The sequence below is a fragment of the Myotis brandtii genome, unplaced genomic scaffold (genome assembly GCF_000412655.1).
Source record: "Myotis brandtii unplaced genomic scaffold, ASM41265v1 scaffold1162, whole genome shotgun sequence".
NCBI classification, from domain to species: Eukaryota; Metazoa; Chordata; class Mammalia; order Chiroptera; family Vespertilionidae; genus Myotis; species Myotis brandtii.
The window spans coordinates 937,391-958,144 of NW_005354021.1; the positions used below are offsets into that span (position 1 = coordinate 937,391).

Genomic DNA, 20,754 nt, shown 5'->3' on the forward strand with positions numbered 1-20,754 from the left:
GCACCTTAGTATTTCACTTCCGCACTGCGCCTCCTCTGAGTCTCGGTATGGATTTCTCTTTCCTTCTAGTTGTAGGATTTCCACTCAGCCAGCCTTCCTGTGGTTCTGGGTGATGTCCGTTCCATCTTTTAGTTGTATTTTTGAAGTGGTTGTTCGAGGCAGCAAACTCCGGCGTTAACCTATGCCGCCATCTTGGTTTCTCCTAGACTTCCTTTTCTTGTTCAGTACAACACCTTTTTACTTCTCCCCTTCCTGTCACTCCCCTCACAAACTCATCAGTCTTTCTTTGTAGTACTTCCTCCTTTAGCTGTTGCTATTCTCCTACAACACTTGTATCTATTAATGTTCCCAATGTTTATACTTTTATTGTTAAAGCTACCCCTGGTTTTTTTATTTTAAATAACATACACATATTACAGTGATGCTTAAGAACCATCACTCTCAAGGTGTGATGATGACTGAAGAACCCTTGATAACGAGAACATTTCTGAATCTTTGATCATTTATCTGAGTGTCAGATTAATACTCTAGGACAGTGATGGCGAACCTATGACACGCGTGTCAGAGGTGACACGCGAACTCATTTTTTTGGTTGATTTTTCTTTGTTAAATGGCATTTAAATATATAAAATAAATATCAAAAATATAAATCTTTGCTTTACTATGGTTGCAAATATAAAAAAAATTCTATATGTGACACGGCACCAGAGTTAAGTTAGGGTTTTTCAAAATGCTGACACGCCGAGCTCAAAAGGTTCGCCATCACTGCTCTAGGATCTAGGGCTTTCATTGATATGGCTCAGTCTACCCCAAGGAATACATTCTATTGCTAGGCTAAGCCTCCTCATAGAAGCATTTTGGAACAACCTATTAGTTGTTGCTGTTTGGTCATTAGAACTTAACTGGTAACATATTCGTAGAGTAGCCACTATCTATCTAGAATTGTGATAGCACAAAGGGAACATATGCCATGGTTCCTCCTTTCATGAAACTTTGTTGTGCACATATACAATTGATAAAGATAATTTGGTAATGTTCTAAAACTATAGGAGAGATTTTTTTTTTAAAGATGTTTTTATTGATTTCAGAGAAGAAGGGAGAGGGCTAGAGAGAGAGAGAAACATCAATGATGAGAGAGAATCATTGATAGGCTGCCTCCTGCACGCCCCCAACTGGGGACCGATCCCACAACCCAGGCATGTGTCCTTGACTGGAATCAAACCCAGGACCCTTCAGTCCGCAAGCCAACGCTCTATCCACTGAGCCAAACCAGCCAGGGATAGGAGAGATTTTGTAAGCCAAAGTAATGAACACCCATAAAAATCATATCTAGATCCACATAGGTTTTTCAGTAGGCTCAAATAATATAAAGCATTTAGTAAGTTATTGACAATTGATTATTTGATTAGAATTTTTAAATAACTTTGAGAATGATGTGGATTAGAAATAAAATAAAAAGCAGTTTATACTTTAAAAACAGATGTTAGATGTGGAGAACCAGTTTGTTATAAATGTACATTCTCAATGTGGCACTTTTTTCTTTCTTTAAGCAACCTGTCACACAGTAGGCGTGTGCCAAAGATTGGCCCTTATCCAGATTATTCTTCTTCCTCATACATTGAAGACTCTATCCATCACACTGACAGCATTGTGAAGAATATTTCCTCTGAGCATTCTATGTCTAGCACACCTTTGACCACAGGGGAAAAGAACCGAAACTCAATTAACTACGAACGACAGCAAGCACAAGCTCGAATTCCTAGCCCTGAAACAAGTGTCACCAGCCTGTCCACCAACACAACCACCACCAACACCACTGGCCTCACTCCCAGCACTGGCATGACCACTATATCGGAGATGCCATACCCAGATGAAACAAATCTTCATGCCACCAATGTTTCACAGCCAATTGGGCCAACCCCTGTCTGCTTACAGTTGACAGAAGAAGACTTGGAGACCAACAAGCTAGACCCTAAAGAAGTTGATAAGAACCTCAAAGAAAGTTCTGATGAGAATCTCATGGAGCATTCTCTTAAGCAGTTCAGTGGGCCAGACCCACTGAGCAGTACCAGTTCTAGCTTGCTTTACCCACTAATAAAGCTTGCAGTAGAAGTCACTGGGCAGCAGGATTTCACACAGGCTGCCAATGGCCAAGCATGTTTAATTCCTGATGTCCCACCTGCTCAGCTCTATCCTCTCCCCAAGCAACAGAACCTTCCCAAGAGACCTACTAGTTTGCCTTTAAACACCAAAAATTCAACAAAGGAGCCCAGGCTGAAATTTGGCAGCAAGCACAAATCAAACTTGAAACAAGTAGAAACTGGAGTTGCCAAGATGAACACCATCAATGCTGTAGAACCTCATGTGGTTACGGTTACCATGAATGGGGTGGCAGGTAGAAATCACAACGTTAACTCCCATGCTGCCAGTGCTCAGTATGCGAATGGGGCAATACCATCTGGCCAGACAGCCAACACAGTGGCACATAGGGCCCAAGAAATGCTGCAGAATCAGTTCATTGGTGAGGACACCAGGCTGAATATTAATTCCAGTCCTGATGAGCATGAACCTTTATTGAGGCGAGAGCAACAGGCTGGCCATGATGAAGGTGTTCTGGATCGTCTTGTGGACAGGAGGGAACGGCCGCTGGAAGGTGGCCGAACTAATTCCAATAACAACAACAGTAATCCATGTTTAGAGCAAGATGTTCTTACACAGGGTGTTCCAAGCACAGTAGTAGATCCTGGACCATCAAAACCCAGAAGAGCACAGAGACCTAATTCTTTAGATCTTTCAGCCACAAATATCCTTGATGGCAGCGGTTTGCAATGTAAGTGAGGGGGTTGTGTAATCTCTCCTGCTTGTCTTTTGGGACCATTTAAGTAACTACTTAGAATCAGATTGTGTTTCAACTAACAATTATCTAGTTTTGTACTTTCAGAAATAAAATAAGCCATTTGGCTGGACCTAAAAAGTAATTAGACTATTGTAAAGAAAAACTTTTTTTTGTTATTGATAATTAAAAAATCAGTGTCACAATAGAATAATTACCAATTCAATGTGTGTCTTAAGTAGCTACTAGTTTATAATGCAACTCATATTTGCTGTGAATGATTAAGATTAAATAAATATCAGTTTAAAACCTCCAAGTAAAATGATGCCAGTACAACTTTTGAAAGTTTGTTGAGCATATTAATATCTATTATATACACATTTAGATTTTATCAGACTTAATAAATCTTGAAAGTCCAGAGAGAATTCAGAAAAGTCACTATAAAGTTGCTCTTGGTTTTTTAGTGTCATTTTTTTCAAGAGTTATGTATTGAGTCTCCCACATGCCTACAGCATTGTGCTATGGGCCCCCTAACAATTTAAACAAATAACTTAAACAACTTGATACTTAGTTTCTGGCCCTGAAAGGATTATAACACAAAACAAGAGAGCTCACCAAAATCTTTAACAGTCATCGTTTACAAAATAATTTCTCTTTTAGACCGACAGCACTTATGAAGAAAAACAAAGTCACGTTTTGTGGTTGTCAAAGACTACAAAATGGGCTGAAAGGGATTTAGCTCTCAAAAATCAATCAGTAGAATCTAGCCCGTGCTTGAGTGGTTTCTATTGTAGACCACTTGACCTATGGCAGGGCTCCATGTCAGTAAAATGTTTTGTCATGTATGGGGAATTACTAGAAAATTTGTATTCTAGGATTTCTGTCATTCTTCTGTAAACTGTCATGTGCCAGTGCCTTTATAATTTGATTCACTTTGAACATTAAATAGAATGATTAAATGCATTTTGCTAAGTTAGGATTGATACCAGTAACCAAAGGATTTGAGAATGCAGCTAAGAACTTTGCATTTTCTCCTCTGTTTTTGCTTTTAGTGGTTTTTAAATATTTTCTTCCTTGTCCTATAGAATAATTCAATTATAAAAACATTAGGCTTAAAGAGCCTCAAAAATAATTTAAGTTTTGCCTCGAAAAATACTGCCTGGAGTCATCAACTTTAAGAAATGTCTATTAGCACCTCCTGTAGACATTAGTTTGATCTCTTCTTGAATTGCAACTCTAAGTTTTTACTTTTTTAGTACTTTCTTTATATATAGTTCATTTTTCTGTACTTTTATTTTTAGTAGGTGAGTCAACACAAGATGGCAGATCAGGATCTGGTGAAAAGATCAAGAAACGTGTGAAAACTCCGTATTCTCTTAAGCGGTGGCGCCCCTCCACCTGGGTTATCTCCACTGAACAGCTGGACTGTGAGGTCAACAACAATGGCAGTGACAGGGCAGCCCATTCCAAATCTAGCACCACCGTTTACCTTGCAGACGGAGGCACTGCCACCACCATGGTGTCTAAAGATGTAGGAATGAACTGTCTGTGAAATGTTTTCAAGCCTATGGAGTGAAATTATTTTTCGCATCATTTAAACCTGCAGAAGACGTTTTTTAAAAACTGCTTTATCCTCCTGTCAGTACCCCACCCTTGCAACAGGACTTGCTTTAAATAGATTTCAGCTATGCAGAAAATTTAGCTTATGCTTCCATATTTTTTAATTTTGTTTTTTTAAGTTTTGCACTTTTGTTTAGTCTCACTAAAGTTATATTTGTCTGTTATGACCACAGAATTATATGTGTGTGTATCAAAAGTGGTCTCAAAATATTTTTTTAAGAAAAAAAACAAAAACAATGTATTGCTGATAATCAGTTTGAAACAGTTTCTAAAGGTCATTAAAACAGAAGCAAATTAAGACAGATTTGACTTCAGTGGTGTCCGGTATCCATGTTTTATTTCTGGGCACAAGCTAGTTTATTTTATATGTTGATCCGTTCCTAACATATTATCTGTTGGACATTCTTTTCTCTTGTGTTTTGTTTGAATGTGCAATAGTCTGTAGCCACAAATAAGCTTTCTTGTAAGCTCTCTTCCTAACAGAGCACACATTCTTCCATAATATGAACATTTTTCTCCCTCCAACTTTTGTCAGGTTTGTTTTATGACAGTGAATTTTGCAGAAGAGAAAGCAACTACCTGATTTTTTGCTTTCTCTCTCTTTGTGGAAAATGCAGAAACATTGTCTCAAAGGGCTCTAAAGAAGGAACAACCAAAACCTAATTTGAAATGCTATTTCTTTTAACCTTCCAAATCCTAAATGTTTCCTTCCAGGCATTTTAACAAATGTATTTGGTTCTGGTTTTAGAAGTTCATAAGAGAGCATAGAACAAAGTAGAAGAAGTCCTAATATTAGCCTTTTTCCATTTTATTTTATTTTTATATGTATGTTATGTTCCATTTTCATTTATTTAAGAAGCACATTTTTATCAGAAAACTTATAGAGTTATACTTATATGGAATTTTTAAGTAGGTAGATGGTTAAGACAATATAGTGTTATATCCTTTATTCTCTAAGTAGGCCACCTTTGACTCAAAATTACATTTCCTGATTAAAATAACTTCAAAAGTAATTCCTAGTTTTGAACCTACAGTGTCTTTTTATCCTCTTTACAAGCAAAGACTGATGACTGTCTGAAAAAGATTCCTCTCCTCTTCCTGTGACCTATAACACTGTGTGGAAAAAAATTGTTTGACTGGCATGCCAAATCCCTGTGGAAGGAAGGGTTGCTGCCAAACCTATCATCTCTGAGCAGACAGAGACTTTCCTCTCTCTTTTCAAAGCTGGGTGTGTTTTTTTTTTCACTAATCCTATTTTCATAAAATCTCCTTTTGCCAATTTTTCACATGATTTTTGATATGTGAACAGCATTTGTTATTTACATTATATTCAGAATATACCTTTTAGTGATAACATGTTATGTATCCATCAAGTCATATTGTTTTTAAAGCTTCTTTGCCTCTTCATTACTCATAATCATTTCTAAAACAACAACCTCTGCATTTTTAAAAATAAAGCACTTTATGTCAAATAAGGGACTGTTTTTTATAAGCACAAATTATTTTCTATCAATTTTCAAACAGCGATGATCTCACTTATTTTTTACAGATTCTCAGAGTACTTAGTACTTATTATCTAATTAAGTTCTGTGATTTCTCTGGGAGATAAAAAGCTAAGAGACAAACAAAAATTCTGAACAATATTTTCTCATTCAGATTCCTCTGTCTTCATCATTTAGCTAAAACAACCTAAATTTCCCAATTTGACTTGTATCAAATTTCCAAAACACTTGACTTGTATATAAGCCTTTTCTTGTTTGCCATCTGCGATGGTCTTGAGTTGGGTGTTGCAGCACTTACCATTTATTCAGCTAGATGGCTGAGCACAGTTTTGAATTCTTAGAATGAAGATTCTTTTACTAGTGCCCAGGATTTCCACCTTTTGTGTTTTAATGGCCCTTATCTTGATTCAGACCCTTAACATATTTTTCAGTCTTACGGCATAAAATATTTTTCATCCAGTTAGTCTTTTATAATGTAACAAATTATTTATATCTTTCCCAGGAAATTTTACTTCGTTCCCTTGCCCTTAAATGTCTTTCAATTGTGTTTCAGGGCATTATTTTCAAACATTTGTAGGACATCTTTGAATAAAAATAAACTATAGTCCTCCTTCAGTTGGAGGGTAAGTGACCATGTGAGGTCTGACTGATTTTTTCCTGATGGAAGAAGAGTTATCCTACATTATACTGTACTTTGTGTTCAAGCCAGTTGATTGTTTTTCAGCATTTTTTGATACTTAGTAATAAAATACTTTTAAAAGTTAACATACCAAATTAAAAGAACTCCTATAGTTTCTCATTTTCCATGATGTTTAAAACAAATAATTTCCTTTCCCCAGTTTGTTTAATAGACTCCTGAAAAAGTAGAAAGTGTAGGTCATTTTAATAAATTTTAAATTAAATTGTACATCAGACTCATTTACTTTTAGGATCTATTTATAATATACAAGCAAACAAAATTACTTAAAATGCTTGTTTGCCAATTTTTTTCATCTAATATTGAAGGTGTCTTAAAGCTAATATTTAACTGCTATCACAACATTTTGCATGTATAAAAACATTTGATTCCTTTTAAATAAAAGGCTATTAATGAAAAAATATTAAATTCATTTTCAGGAGAGTATTACAATCTTAAAAACATTATAATAGGTAATTAAAGAATAATATTAATTCCCTTAACTATTGTCATTATATGTCAGAACTAAGCCATTGAAAGAACCTGATTTGAATTGTGTTTAGTCAAAAATGACTTAATTATAATTCTTAAAAGTGTTCCCCCTTTAAAAATGTATAATTGGGGGGAAACCCTGATATCAGTGTAAAAAGTTTTGGGAAGGTGCAGGAGTGAAATAATACTAATTGACCATTTGTTGTAAACGGAATGTTGGGATATGCATACACCATCTCTTTTAGTCCTCATAGCAACTATATAAGAATTACAGTTAATATATCCCCTCACAGATGAGTAAACTGAAGCTAGGAGAAACTAAGTAATTTGCCCAAGGTCCACACCTAGTAATAGGCAAAGATGGATTTTAACTTAGGTTTGCCTGTCTCCACATCTCTCATCCATACCATATTGCCTACACACTATGACAGGATGTATAATGTCCTGACATTTTGTAAGAAATTAGTCATTATGGCTTATATATAAGCCAAACCCAGATACCTTAATGACTTTAAAAGGCAACCATAAGACGACGTGTGGACATACCTATGTTGATTGTGCTTGAGAAGTAATTACTAATTCAAGACAAAATTCAGTCCCACCTCTGCCATCATGAATCTTCAAATCACTTCACTCCTAACATCTTTATATTGAAGAACTAAGGTAAAGTAAAATTTAAGGGAAAAGTGAAGATGGCTTATGGGAACAGACACTTTTTCATAGATTGATTCCATACTTGATTTGGAGAAGTTGATTTAACATAGACTTTTAGTCTAATCAACCCTTTGACTTCACCTTGAAAATTTCTGCTTTTAGTGACTTTGGAAAATGTTACTAATCCAGAAAACGAGTTAAGGGAGATGTAGGAAGGATACAAGGATAATGTCCTAATAAAGCAATTTGTATAGTTTTCTTACATGTATCCACGTGTTCCAGAAAATGTATGTTGGTTCTGAATGTGAAAACAATTTAAAAAAGGAACACGTAAAATACGTGTTTCAGTGGGAATTATCACAAAATTTGGGAAGTATTTTCTTTAAAAGATTTAAAAATTTAGATTCTATAGCCAAATGAAATACCTGGTAGGCTTCAGCTCTTTACTGAACTTTCCATTCCCTGTAAACCTCTTTTCAAAGTCACTTAAAATGGAAAAATATTTCAATAAACTTTTTGGTGTTTTCTCATATTTATGGAGATGAATAATATTTCATTGGAGGTAGTTAGATTTTAGAACTTGAGATTACTTACATTTCTATACATTTTATAAATTTATGTTGAACTTATTACCAATTAAATGCAGGTTATTACATAACTAGTCACAGATTGCTTTATATAATACTTTCTCTTCCAAGCTGACTCCTTAAAGTTACAATCAACATTAGTTGATTGTCTAGATCAGTGACTCTAGAAATTATATAACAGTCCTACGTACGCCCCAGGAGTCTTTTTCAGACTAGGATGTTTCTAAAGATTCATACCTTTTACTGTCAATTTGCTCTTCAGCAGGTAAAATTGCATTTTAACTTTTAGATTCTGAACTATGCAAACTTCAGCCAAAAGTACCCTGCGTGACCCGCTCCTACATATACTTTAGTAAATCTGGCAAATCACAGTTTGAGCTAGTTACGCAAATGTTACTCTCAAAAGAAGGTTTTTCTGTAGGTTCCCAGATTAAACTTACATCAAGGAAGGGAGCCCCAGGGCCCTCTGGTGCACCTACACATTACTTTCCTTCAGTCACCTTAGTTTGTATCTGACTTACTCTATCCCTTGGTTATCTGACTTGTGATCTGTGTCAGGAAAGGGTTTTTTTTAAAAAAATATTTATTCTGCTTACCTCCTGTTTTTATTTTTTATCCATTTTTCTTATCCAGTAGTTAAAAAAAATGTTGGTTATCTTCTTCAACATTGTTATTCTTCAATATGCTTCAGGCATCTCATTTAACACCTAAGTCTCAGTTTTTCAGACAAAATTGCTTTAGTTTCTTTAGCATTTTATCCTCAGTCCTATTTCAATAACTATTTATATTTAAGAACACCTAAAATTATATTTTGTTATATTCAAGTTCATTACTCTAGTTAATAGTTCAATAGGATAGAATTGAGAATTAAGATGTTACCATTTGACAATGGATCCAACCATCAGATTGTCAGAAAATCACTGAGTTCAAGTTTTGTATCTAACATTTTCTCAGTTGCTGAGTTTTATGATTTTATGTTCTAATTAGTTACAACTAATGCATACAGAATTGTATATAATTTGCCATTAAAAAATTCTAACCTCTATTACAGCAAGCTTAGCCTTATGATTGAGCCACACAAAACATATATATGTTTTACATATTTCTTTGTATCAAATATTAAGACACAAAGTGCAACCTTAAGTTTCAAAAGCAAACCCTACAATATCAGGTATTTATGAACATTTTTGCAGACCATTATTGAAATATTTACCATTGTTTTGCAACGTAGACTAGACAATAACTTCCATTTAACTTTTAAGTGACTGGTTAAATTGAGTGTTTGTGCATGTAAAATTTAGGATTTTATCTCATGGCTGATACATTTGAAAGTAAATACTTAAGAATGTATGCTGTGTATTAAAATTATGCCCAAAATAAATCTATCATGTCTTGAAAATTCCAATTCCGTTATTACTGTGATGTTCGTAGTATTACTATGAAGCATGTGACAGTCATTTTTTAAACTTAACTTGAAACCCAGATTTTAAAATCTGGGTAAGAGAGGAGGAATCTTTAGAAATAAATCACGTCATTAGGATATCCAGTTTATGATTGAATTTTAAAGCAAATAACTTTTAAACTACAACTTGAGGTTGTTTTTTGTTTTGTTTTAAAAGATAATGTGGGTTTAGATTTCAGAAACATCTTCATGTTTAGACTCACTCTATAGACATAATATTACTTAAAAACTCAGGGCCCTTTCATCCCTCTACACATTGCAAAAGTTCAATTGGTAGTAAACAAGCAATTAGATCCAGTTGAATATTTAAAGTGTTTGTTGTACACACAATTCATTTAATGTTTCATCTTATGATTTGACTTAATTTACATATAGACAATACCAGATTTCATTAATCATAAAACGTGCCCAGTTCTATAATTACTGAAGAGAAATGGAAACAATCCAACTAGCTGACTACATATTGCAGCATATTTATGTCTAGAGTTGAAGCATCGTCTTCAAACTAATGTCCTTTGGTCAAGTGGTTATCATGATGTGACAAATTATTTTATTTTATATTATTTTTTAATGGGAGAACTTAGTAACATAGTTCCTCTGAGATAAAACATTTTTTCAGGAGGTAAACAGTATAAAACTGTGTTCTAAAAGTGAACTAAAGACTTTATAGCTTTAGTAATAGCTTGGGTGATTTTGAGAAGGTAACCTATGGTAACCTATTGTTAGGTCCAAATGGAATTTTTCTTTAAATCAGTTAAGTTCAAGCTCCAAATTGGTATGATGTACACTTAAAATCCTAGCAGTGAAGTTATTTGTAACCAGTCTCTTGTCTCAGGCTCTCCACCTTATTACCAATTCTTGTAAGTATGGTAGGAAAGCATTTTTAAAGAAACTTAATAAGAAAACTAAATTACTAAAAGATGCAATTCAAAGATAAGTTCTGGTTTAACATTGAATTGCTTGGCTTCTGTGGCTTTTCTTTTTCTGGTCACATTTATTTATTTAAACAGTTTTGTATGCCTTGTTGTCATGGGGATTATATTGTATAAGTGTTTGTATAAGCTGGAATCATCCTTAATTTTCTGTTGGTAATTTTTCAGATGAAGATAAGGGGATAATTGTATAATACACTAATGTAGGGTGTTGTAGCTGAAACATGGAGATGTATAGCTACTATGCTTTTTTCTGAGTAGACAGGAGAAACAAGCTACAGAGTATTCATTTCTGAGGATGCTTTTCTGGAATAAGAAAGGCTGAAAAATATTGTCAATTCCTCAGAACCCTCTTTCTTGTTAACGGGTATCTTTTGTTGGTGTGTTTTGCTCTTACATTACAGATAGAACATCATATATGAATTTATGAATCAGTTCAGTTATTTTGCTTTTGTATAAGCTGTCTGAGACCTTGCTATGCTGTATAAGTTGTGTTTGATGGATCAGTGTATGAAATAAAGCAAATCACTTTTCTTTTGTATTATCTATGGATGCCACTATGAAAGCTGACATTAAGCCACTAAAGAGTTTTCTATGAATAATTGTAAGTAAATGCTTTGCTATATATAAACCTAAATAAAAAGGTTGTATTGATACAGATACATTGGAGAAGGAGATTTTAAGACAGTTCTTTAGGTTTAAAAAAGGCTTGCTGTAAATGGTGCATTATTCCATTTATTAAAGATCATATTAATGACAACAGTAATCGTATCTTTTTTTTTTTAATCCTCAGTTGAGGATATGTTTTACTGATTTTAGAGAAAGGTGAAAGGAGAGGGAAGGAGGGAGGGAGGGAAAGAGAGAGAGATCCATGCATAAGAGAAACATCAACCAGTGGCCCCCCTGTATTCACCCCACCAGGGATTGAACCAGCAACCTTTCTGTGCATGGGAGGACACTTCAACCAACTGAGCCACACCAGCCAGGGCAGTAATTGTATCTTTTGATTTTATCATGTCACCGGAAGTTACGATTGTTAGTGTGATATTTTAGGTATTTTACAACTAATATTAAGTGTTCTAATATGACTTTTCATTCAGTATGATACATAAAAAATCACTAACATTACAGTAATAGTTGTATACCTACTATATGCCAGACACTGTTAGTTATTTTATATATGATGTTAATTCTCACAGTAATCCTACAAAATACATATTACTGTCCCCATTTTATAAATTAAAAAACTGAGGCTCAGAGAAGTTAAATACATTACCTTAAGCCACAGAACTGGTAAAGATGAGATTCTAATGTATTTTCCATTTTGCTTTGAACTACAGTTTTCAAGCTCTGGTTATGGCACAAGAAACTCAAAAATGAAAATGGCTCAGTGGTAGTATCCAAGAACATGAAGCAATTTGAGGTTACTGAAATGCGACCAGGTACAAAAACAACTGTCTCTATTGGTCCAACATTCTGTTTGTGCTTCACACCATTAAATAATCCTTTTAGTTAGATCTTTGTACCTTTAGGGGGCCTTATTAAAACAGAATATGAGTTTGTGAAGGCAACACATTGTTTCTGACTCTAGATTAATTCAGTATATTAACTAAGTGTCCTGGAGTAGAATCCTATGTCAATTCACAGGACAACCATGATTTAAAAGAGTTCTGGACCACTCTTACCTAGATGCCAAGGGAATTTTTGTTTGAGGAAAAGCATGGCCTACTCCCATAGACTCTGTTGTCACCTGAAATAATCTAGTATTTTAGAGATAATAGATCTGGAGTACCTTTTTGGTTTTGATTCACATGCCAAATCTTACAATGTAAGATCATGTTACAGGGTGTCATTGCAATTCTCTACAGAACCCACTACGTAACATTCCAGATGGTAACTAAATGTCCTCAGAAAAAATAGATAACCTGGGAGATAGGCATAACAGTGACCTGCTGGTTGTTTCAATAATGACTGACCACAAGGGACCTTACTCTCGCTGGCACCTATGCCTGTCTGACCCATCTTCCAAGTTTACATCCTTCCCTGCAAAAGGACTAACTTAAGCTAGCAATTAACCTTCCTCTTTACTTGCTAGTGTTTTTCAAATTAAAGGCCAAGTTCTATAAGTGGACAACTTTCATTTTGTTGGTATAATTATTCACTTTCTTGAAATTGAATCTTCACTGCTGTATCGATACCAAAAAGTATGATATGATTCCCCCCAAGAACTTAAATCATCTTGTGGAAGGGAGAAGGCCTATCCAGGAAATGGTTACATCCCAGCAAGATGATATGCATGTGCTCAAATAAGTGGTAAGCTATATGTTCAATATGTGTTTGAAGAGCCAGGGAAGACTTCAGTGAGAAAATGATTACTGAGCAGGGTCTTGAAAGGACAGGTGGGATTTCAATAGGAAAAGTGAAGTCAGGATATTTGAAGTGACCAGAGATAAGGGAGAATAGGGACTGGAAATAAAGTAGAACAAGTAGATCCAAACATATAAAACTATTTTTTAAAAACAGAATATGATTATATTTAACGCACAACCTTAATATTTGATGCAACCAAAAAGTAAAACACCGGAGTAAAATAGTAACAAAAAACATGGTATATTGTTTGCAATGCATGAGAAATGGTTAACATCTTTAGTTATAAACAAGCTCTTAAAATCCAGTGACACTATAATGATGCAAGGAAGCTGGAAAAATGAAATGAAAAAGTATAAGTGATGATTAAGCAGTGAGCATATATGATTTTGCTGAGCAGTGATGGAGAATAACTTCTCTGCAGTGTCAGTGAGCAGAATAAAGACAATGACACCTAATAGTCTACAGCTTTGAACAGTGTTGTGCAGTTTGAAGTCTCAAACAGGGGGAGGCAGAATAAAGAGAAGGACCTAGAATGAGGGAAAAGCTAACTTCTGCAGATAAAACTTTTGAAAGCTAGACCCAGGTGTCTGGATTTGCTGTCATAGACAATAGGGAGCCAAAGGTTTCTTAGGAAGGAAGACTTTGATAGAGGCAATTTGAAGAAGTTTAGCCTGACCAGTGTGCATGATAGATTAGAAAGGAGAGTGATTGGATGGGGTCACAAGAAAAATTGCAAATAAAATGCAATTTGCATTATGACCAATAAGTTCCTTTTTCAGAGGGGCATCAAAAACCTTTTTTGAACACCTAATGTGTAGCAAGCACTGTAGTAGGAGATAAAAGACACAGTGTCTCCCTCAAATTGCTCTCAGTAGATTTGGAGAAAATGATAGTACAGATTATAAGTATTATGACAGAGTGGAAGCCCAGGGTAGTATGGAAGTGCATGACAAAGAAACTTAGTCCAAAAAAAGAAATGAAAAAAAGAAAAAGAAAATAGAAAGAAAAACACAAAACAAAAAGAAAAGAATAAAAAAAGAAACCTAGTCCAATCTTATGAGTCAGAGGCAATTTCTCCTTTCTGAGTTAAGGTTCCTAACCTAATTCCTATTTTAAAATATGAAATGAATTAGTTAAGAGATGAGCAGTGCCCCCTCTAAACAGAAGTTGCAACATCACAAAGCCCCAGAGGCCTGAGAGGGTGGAGCTTCTTCAAGGGGATGGGGGATGTTAGATAAGAGTAGGGGTTGGGAGGCTAAATGAAAATATGGGAAGAAGACCTAGAGGAGCCGAGATGACTCCGGTGGGACTATATCACAGAAGGACTTGCATGCTATGCTAAGAGTTTGGATTTATCCTGAAGTCAATGGAAGAATTGAACAGGGGGTTTCAAATTAGGTAACTCAGCAGGTAGTCTACAAAGAATGGATTGAGCCCAGCTAGCATGGTTCTGTGGTTGAGAGTCAACCTATGAACCAGGAGGTGATGGTTTGATTCCCAATCAGGGCACAGTGTGGAGTGTGCAGGAGGCAGCCGATTGATGATTCTCTCATCATTGATGTTTCTATCTCCCTCTCCCTTCCTCTCTGAAATCAATAAAAATGTCTTTAAAAAAACCAAAACAGAATGGGCGACATGGAGTTAAATATAGAGAAGGAGTTGTATAGCATCGACAAAAGATAATGAGAGCCCAAACCAAGGTTGAGTCAGTGGTGGTAGAGATGAGGACGTAGATTGGGTTAGGGTTAAAGAGAATCAGTGGGACCACTAAGATGAATGAACACTGGAGAGGTAAATACCTTAACTTCAAGGTCTAATTTGGCAAAACACTGATCATCCCTCAGAGAAATTAAAAATCCAAGGAGTGTGCAGCTAACAGAGGAAACTGCCTTTATAGGTTTTAAAAACAGAACAGTTTTGACATCATGTGTTCAAATACACGGGTTCCAAAAATATATGCAGACAGCTTTTACCTATTATCCATAGAAGTTCAATTTGTTTTTGTTGAGTTAGTGCCTTATTAGACCAATTTGTTACCGAATTTTACTAGGACATGTTTCTGCCCTATAAAAATGAGTATCAGAAACTGAACAACAGAAACAAAAAGGTATCCTAAAATGGTGGGTGGTGGGAAGATAATGAGAAGGTTGTGTTGAATGTAGACATGTGATCTTCCAAGAAGAGCTACCCTTCTCTTGCCCAGTGCTTACCTCTCCCATCAAGTTCTCAACCAGCTTAACTTCTCAACCCTAGAGTTCTTCCTTCCCTCTCTACTTAATTAGAAGGGAGGTAGAAAAGTCCAGAAACTATTTCCTATTCAAGGAAACAAACATCCCAAATGTGTGTTTGTTTTCTTGGTAATTGTGATGAATGGAACAGTGTTGACTGTAAACAAAAAGCCAGCTTTTATTCAGGAACAACAGAGTATTGCAATCTGCAACACACAGTGATGGGGGGCGGAGGAGGGGAGCATGCAAGTCTGGAGAAGCAAGGGAGAGGAAGCTCTTTTATGGACGGAAAAAAGAAACTGAGATGGCAGTTACATACAAAGAGATTCCCCCGTTGGGCTTTTCATGACCTAGGGTGTGAGAGCTCCCCCTTCTGGCCTCCCTACTTCACTTTAAATGATTTTGTTTATTAATTTTTACAAAGGGAAAATTTCCTTTGCTTAGCAACCTTTCCCTAGATCGAAGCAATCAATAATTTATGTAAGAGGCCATGGGAAATATGCTTAAATTACTAAGGAAAATATATTTAAAGAAACAAATTATTCTCTAAGAACATCAGCACTACTTGGGTTTTTAAAATGAAAATTTTATTTCGTTTTTAAAGTAAATAAATAAATTTATTAAACTACCTTTCATAACATTGGTGATGCCTTCTAGGAGTCACATCTTACATTTAGAAAAGAAAAAAAATTTTTCAATAAAATTTAAAAATAGAAACTCTTACATCTATCTCCTCTTAACTCCACGGCACCAAAAAACCCACTTATTACATGCCAATGAGCTGTTACAATTGGCTTTCAGTCCTCCTGTTTTCATTTCTCCCTACTCCAAGCCAACTCTGCTGCCACTCATCTTGTCACAACTCTTGTCAGGTTACCCATGAATGATTCAAGCTCCTCAAGCTGAAATGCCAAAATGTCTACCATGCAGCAACCACTTACTTTTCCAACCTTTTGCCACTCCACCCTAGAGTGTATAGCTGCTGTTTGCTTCATTTCCTTACTAGGTTGTCAGCCTTTCGCATCAGGGAAGGAGTCTTATCAGTTTTTTTTTTTCTGAAGTAAAAATTTTAATTGATTGATATGCTGATATCAAAATAGTTCTTATAGTTTTTTTAATATTTTTTAAAATATGTTTTTATTGATTTCAGAGGGGAAGGGCGAGGGAGTGAGAGACAGAAACATCAATGATGAGAGAGAATCACTGATCGGCTGTCTCCTGCATGCCTCACACTGGGGACCAAGCCTGCAATCCAAGCATGTGCCCTTGACCAGAATTGAACCCGGAACCCTTCAGTCCACAGGCTGATGCTCTATCCACTGAGCCAAACCAGCTAAGGCTCTTATAATTCTCTTAAAAAAGTAGATTATCTTTTAATTTCTATTAACCAGGCATCTTAGTCCCTCTGAGTTCTCTATGTGTTTGAAAGTAATTTAACTACAGGTCATTCAATAAGTTATTCTGTGATATTTGTGGCACATTTTTAAGGTTAAAATTGACCAAATGATAGCACTGAGAGAGAGAGAGAGAGAGAGAGAGAGAGAGAGAGAGAGAGAGATAGAGAGATATAGAATTTTTGTGTGTGTGTGTTGGCTATTGTAATTTTTTTTATTTAACAACCTAAGGGAAAAGAGATTTTTGTGTGTGTGTGTGTTGGCTATTGTAATTTTTTTAATTTAACAACCTAAGGGAAAAGAGGTCAGTGCCCCTGACTAGTCGGGTACTGCCTGTTTTAAAAATTCTTGCAACAAACAGGTTGAAAATCGCTCATTTAAGCCATTGATTTGGGTGCCACTGATACTGGGAAATTTCCTACAACAAAAGGGGATTCAGAGCTTGATTAAGTCAAAGGTCTACTTTTTCTGGACAGCTCGGCCAATTCTTTCCTGATGTGCTGTATTGAAACCTCATCTCTTTTGAGCTCTGCTTGCTTCAGTGCTTCCTGGCAGATCTCTTTTGCTTGTGCATATGGTTCTCTGTGCATCAGAACTGCAGCCGGGTTACTCAGCACCATGTGCAGCTCAGGATGTCCTACTTGTCTTGCCAGATCTGACGCCCTCTGCACGTATGCACAGGCCTCATCAAAGAGGCCTTGTGCATCCAGGGTGGTAGCCAGGTCACTCAGCACAATGGTCTGTGGGTGTCTTTCTCCTAGTATTTCTTCAGAAATATGAAAAGCTTTTTCATACATCCTTTGTGCCTGCGATGATGCTTGGAGAACAGAAGGTAGCGAGCATAAGCATCTAAGCACGTGCCGAGGAGGAGGTGGGTGTTGGCTTTCTCTTCCACTGACAAAATGTCTTCCGCTAATTCCTTTTCTCTTTCAATTTTTCCCTGAGATGCAGAATTCATACCCAGCAAGAGCAAATTCCTGTCGATTCTGAGCAGCATAGATACTGGCCAACTTCAGAGAGATTTCAATTATTGCATTGTCTTCCTGTTGCATGCCCCCTCCAAGCAGGTAACTCATGGTTGCTTTAAAAAGTTTTTCTGCATTTTCAAGCTGACCCCGTATAAATGCTCAGTTGGCCATCAAATCATAAGTGTAAATGATGGCCTTCTTGTTATCACTCTGAATGGCAAGTCGCAGTGCCTCGTGCAAAATTAGCTCAGCCTCTTCTGGCTCATCTTTCATGATGCTCAACTGAAAAGAGAAAAACATGAAAATGAAATGTAAAGAAAGCAGATGATGTGTTACCAGACAGAAGAGGATATGGCTGTACATCCCAACACATAGAAGGAAGCCATTCATTCATCAAATATTCACTGAACGCACCAGGCATTATGTCTATAATGGATGGCCATATGACCAAGTCTTGGCCAACAGATGCAGACAGCAGGAATGTGAGCAATGTTTGCATCATGATTTAAAAGAAAGCTCCTTAGCGCACCCCTAGAGAGAGAGAAATTTTAAGTAAACGAGTACCACTAGTATTACCATAAACTACATTCAACAGGTATGGTTTTAATAATGAAGTAAGTGGGTTTAGAAAGTAGGTCCTTCACCGAAATGCTTTTACCTTTTGGTTTTTTGCTGTCGTGTTTTTACTCCTTCCCTTCTCTGCCCCGTTAACCACACAGTAAACGCGCTCTTCCTCGGGGCCCAGCAGCAGGTCTGTGCACCACTTTGACCACCAGGCGGCTCTCCTTTCCTGTTCCAAGAACTGGAGGCCTCCATTCTTCCCAATGTCTAGATGTCTCTTGTCAATTCATAATGTTTCCTTATTGATTATGAGTAATCAGCAGGAAGGCTCTGTGAATACTCTTGACATTAGAAGAGTCCAGTGCTTTTTATTGGCTGAGAAGGTTTGGCTAGGAGACAGAACGTCTACAGGTTACCCCTTCTTGCCAGAACAGGACAAACACCATAGCCGGGACCTAACAAATATGATTTTCTTATGATTTCACTTTAGTCTTGCAATGAAACGTAATTTACAGTTCCTAAGACATTGAAAGAGGTGTCTAACCCAGAGTTGTTAGAATATTTTCATACTAGCATTTGCCAGGATTCTATCAAAGTTTAGCAGAATTCTATGAAGGAATTTCATAAGCAAACTTAGGTTTTAGATTTTTTAAATCATTATTGATTTTGGCTTTCTTCATATTTAATGTTTGAGAAAACTATTTCTGATTTTGTCTCCTTATTTTCTCTTCTCTGATTATTTTCTATCTTAAAAATTGTGTTCTTGCCCTAACCGGTTTGGCTCAGTGGATAGAGCGTCGGCCTGCGGACTGAAGGGTCCCAGGTTCGATTCCGGCCAAGGGCATGTACCTTGGTTGCGGGCACATCCCCAATAGGAGGTGTGCAGGAGGCGGCTGATCGATGTTTCTCTCTCATCGATGTTTCTGGCTCTCTCTCCCTCTCCCTTCCTCTCTGTAAAAAATCAATAAAATATATTTTTTTAAAAATTGCGTTCTTATCAATATTCAGAATTGTTTAACAGCCTTCAGTATTACTCTGTATATAATAAGAAGGGGGAAAAGAAACCACTTTTCTATTACTATAAAGCTTTTGTGTTCTTTAAGTTTCCATTAAGATGCCTTCAGATGCTGACAGTTCTCCAATTATCAGAACTTATTTGGAAATTTTAGGTGGTAAATGCATCTACTGATATTTCTTTTATGAAAGATGAAAATAAAATAGTGAGGGAAGAATGAGACATTTTGATAAGCCAAAATACCCCCAAAATGATCAGGGGAGTTTTGAACTATCATAGATCATATCTGACTCAAATATGACTTCAGGTTACCTATTTTAAAAGTGTTGAATAATTTTCTTTTCTTTTTTAAAAAATATATTTTTATTTATTTCAGAGAGGAAGGGAGAGGGAGACAGAGATAGAACCATCAGTGATGAGAGAGAATCATTGATTGGCTGCCTCCTGCATGCCCCCTATTAGGGATCGAGGCTGCAACGGGGCATGTGCCCTGACCAGGAATCGAACCGTGACCTCCTGGTTCATGGGTTGCGCTCAACCACTGAGCCACGCCAACCTGGCAAATGGTGAATAATTTTCAATATTATTTTGTTTTGTTTTTTAATGTAAATCTGAGCCACTATTTTCTTCTGTTCTTAAAAGAGAAATTATTTCCCCCATCTTCCAAAAGCAATGGATTTGAAGGCTATTTCTACCCTAACAAATTCAGAACTGCCATGTGATTTAAAACAGGAACTCTTTTAGCAGTATCAAGAATGATATCCTCCCATGTACTGTGTAGGCAAACACCAAAAAGGGCAGTAATTTACATTTGACCTATGGAGGGTGGGGTGAGAAATGCCATCCTTTCAAAGAGATTCACTCAAAATTATTTTCTTTTCCCCAGCTCAAAACTGATTTGAAGGATTAAAATAAGAAATCAGAATCAGGATTGCTTTAATTCACAGTTTGACTAAAATTCTGGAAATAGCCTCTCCCAAGGTATGTAGAATCTCAGTAAATCATGCTCTATCTAGATCTTCCTCTTAATTACTTTTTATTTTCTACATACAAAAGGAGAATACTTTAATCCCTATTGTCTAGGAAAGGAATAAAAACCATGATGAGCCTAGAGCTCAATGTAGCCAGCCAGCAGAGTTATGTTTGGCCTGCAAATATGTACGATTTGCTGTTATTTGAACGTCTTTTAGGTGGGACCTGCAATCTCTCCAAAGCCAGTAATTCCTGCCTTCTACCCAATAAGCTTTACTCATTTCTATTACCTTCTGGGTTGCTCCCCCTGTTCCAGGAAATTCCAACTCAGCCATAATACGGATCTAGGACTTAGAGGAAATGCTTGGCATATGGGAATAAACTTGAGCGGAGAGGCAGCCCTGGCTAAAACTGTGGAGTAAGGCAGTTTGTTTGCTCCCTCCTTGTGTGAGCACTTCTTTTCCTCCATAGAAAAGTCCACAGCTGTC

At 36.4% G+C, this 20,754-nt stretch overlaps 1 protein-coding gene and 1 pseudogene across 1 annotated transcript in view; one reads left to right on the plus strand and one right to left on the minus strand.

Moving 5' to 3' along the window:
• The window catches only part of BMPR2 (bone morphogenetic protein receptor, type II (serine/threonine kinase)), a 56,786-nt gene extending 45,266 nt beyond the window's left edge, over window positions 1-11,520 (plus strand). The window contains exons 12-13 of the mRNA XM_014528917.1: window positions 1,551-2,830; window positions 4,135-11,520. Coding sequence (XP_014384403.1) covers window positions 1,551-2,830; window positions 4,135-4,385 — 1,531 coding nt within the window. The 3' untranslated portion in view covers window positions 4,386-11,520. The remainder of the gene's footprint in view (window positions 1-1,550; window positions 2,831-4,134) is intronic.
• A 5,592-nt stretch (window positions 11,521-17,112) lies between these two features.
• LOC102252349 lies at window positions 17,113-18,206 on the minus strand (annotated as a pseudogene).
• Window positions 18,207-20,754: the final 2,548 nt, after the last annotated feature.